Genomic DNA, 2500 nt, shown 5'->3' on the forward strand with positions numbered 1-2500 from the left:
CCCAGGACAGTCCATGGGGACAGAAAGACGGTAACCCTCCTCTATAGACAGGATCACCTGTAATGTAGAACCCCAGGACAGTCCATGGGGACAGAGAGACGGTAACCCTCCTCTATAGACAGGATCACCTGTAATGTAGAACCCCAGGACAGTCCATGGGGACAGAGAGACGGTAACCCTCCTCTATAGACAGGATCACCTGTAATGTAGAACCCCAGGACAGTCCATGGGGACAGAGAGACGGTAACCCTCCTCTATAGACAGGATCACCTGTAATGTAGAACCCCAGGACAGTCCATGGGGACAGGAAGACGGTAACCCTCCTCTATAGACAGGGTCACCTGTAATGTAGAACCCCAGGACAGTCCATGGGGACAGGAAGACGGTAACCCTCCTCTATAGACAGGATCACCTGTAATGTGGAACCCCAGGACAGTCCATGGGGACAGAGAGACGGTAACCCTCCTCTATAGACAGGATCACCTGTAATGTGGAACCCCAGGACAGTCCATGGGGACAGAGAGACGGTAACGCTCCTCTATAGACAGGATCACCTGTCAGGGAAGAGGTCACAGGTTACACTCAGGTCAAAGGGTAAAGACGAACACCTTTTCACTCAGAACTTGTCAGCATGGAGTGACCATGTAGAGTTCCAAATGATGATGAAACTTCCACCTAGCCTATCAGAGAGCAGGATAGATCTACTATTACCATAATGCTAAAACCTGTCAGATCCTCTCAGAGGGACTAAGGGTCCATTTGGGATTTGGCCAAAGAACACCATAACTCACATCCTGATTGGACAAGAGGGAATAACAGAACATTAGAACTCCCATCCTGATTGGACAAGACGGAATAACAGAACACCATAACTAACATCCTGATTGGACAAGAGGGAATAACAGAACATTAGAACTCCCATCCTGATTGGACAAGAGGGAATAACAGAACACCATAACTCACATCCTGATTGGACAAGAGGGAATAACAGAACATTAGAACTCCCATCCTGATTGGACAAGACAGAATAACAGAACACCATAACTCACATCCTGATTGGACAAGAGGGAATAACATAACATTATAACTCACATCCTGATTGGACATCTCCCAGTAAGGTCTCTCCCCGTACGACATCACTTCCCACATGACGATGCCGTAGCTCCAGACGTCGGAGGCTGAAGAGAACTTCCTGTAGGTGATGGCCTCGGGAGCTGTCCAACGGACCGGGACCTTATCCCCCTGGGCAGAGGACAGAAATAAAACCTGGATCAAACAACAACTATATAGAGAACTTCCTGTAGGTGATGGCCTCGGGAGCTGTCCAACGGAGCGGGACCTTATCCCCCTGGGCAGAGGACAGAAATAAAACCTGGATCAAACAGCAACTATATAGAGAACTTCTATTAACCAGGACCCTATGGACTGAAGTCTAACCCCTATATAGTACACTTCTATTAACCAGGACCCTATGGACTGAAGTCTAACCCATATATAGTACACTTCTATTAACCAGGGCCCTATGGACTGAAGTCTAACCCATATATAGTACACTTCTATTAACCAGGGCCCTATGGACTGAAGTCTAACCCCTATATAGTACACTTCTATTAACCAGGACCCTATGGACTGAAGTCTAACCCCTATATAGTACACTTCTATTAACCAGGGCCCTATGGACTGAGGTCTAACCCCTATATAGTACACTTCTATTAACCAGGACCCTATGGACTGAAGTCTAACCCCTATATAGTACACTTCTATTAACCAGGACCCTATGGACTGAAGTCTAACCCCTATATAGTACACTTCTATTAACCAGGACCCTATGGACTGAAGACTAACCCCTATATAGGACACTTCTATTAACCAGGGCCCTATGGACTGAGGTCTAACCCCTATATAGTACACTTCTATTAACCAGGACCCTATGGACTGAAGTTAAACACCTTACACACACCTACACACACACACTCCTTACCATGGTGTTATATGCAGGCTCAGGGTGGTCCTCTAGGACTCTGGACAGGCCAAAGTCAGACACCTTACACACCAGACCCTCATCTACCAGGATGTTGCGAGCGGCCAGGTCACGGTGCACGTAGCCCAAGTCAGACAGGTAGGTCATCCCTGACGCCACGCCATGCAGCATCCCCACCAGCTGGACCACTGTGAAGTGGCCATCATGCTGCTGGAGAGGGAGAGAGAGAGAGAGAGAGAGAGGCAGAGAGAGAGAGGCAGAGAGAGAGAGGGAGAGGGAGAGAGTGGGAGAGAGAGGGAGAGGGAGAGGGAGAGGGAGAGGGAGAGAGGGAGAGAGAGAGAGAAAGAGAGAGAGAGAGAGGGAGAGAGAGGGAGGGAGAGGGAGAGAGGGAGAGAGAGGGAGAGAGAGGGAGCGAGAGAGAGAGATAGAGGGAGAGAGATAGAGAGGGAGAGAAAGAGAGAGAGAGAGAGAGAGAGAGAGAGAGAGAAAGAGAGCGGGAGAAAGAGAGAGAGAGACCGA

The 2500-nt window shown here is 48.9% G+C and overlaps 1 protein-coding gene across 1 annotated transcript in view; it reads right to left on the minus strand.

Moving 5' to 3' along the window:
* Nucleotides 1-497: 497 nt before the first annotated feature.
* The window catches only part of LOC135538275 (ephrin type-A receptor 4a-like), a gene marked incomplete at both ends in the record, with an annotated part of 2905 nt that continues 902 nt past the window's right edge, over nt 498-2500 (minus strand). The window contains 5 exons of the mRNA XM_064964190.1: nt 498-554; nt 792-794; nt 964-966; nt 1093-1242; nt 1982-2191. Coding sequence (XP_064820262.1) covers nt 498-554; nt 792-794; nt 964-966; nt 1093-1242; nt 1982-2191 — 423 coding nt within the window. The remainder of the gene's footprint in view (nt 555-791; nt 795-963; nt 967-1092; nt 1243-1981; nt 2192-2500) is intronic.

Source organism: Oncorhynchus masou, unplaced genomic scaffold, assembly GCF_036934945.1.
Source record: "Oncorhynchus masou masou isolate Uvic2021 unplaced genomic scaffold, UVic_Omas_1.1 unplaced_scaffold_9346, whole genome shotgun sequence".
NCBI lineage: Eukaryota > Metazoa > Chordata > Actinopteri > Salmoniformes > Salmonidae > Oncorhynchus > Oncorhynchus masou.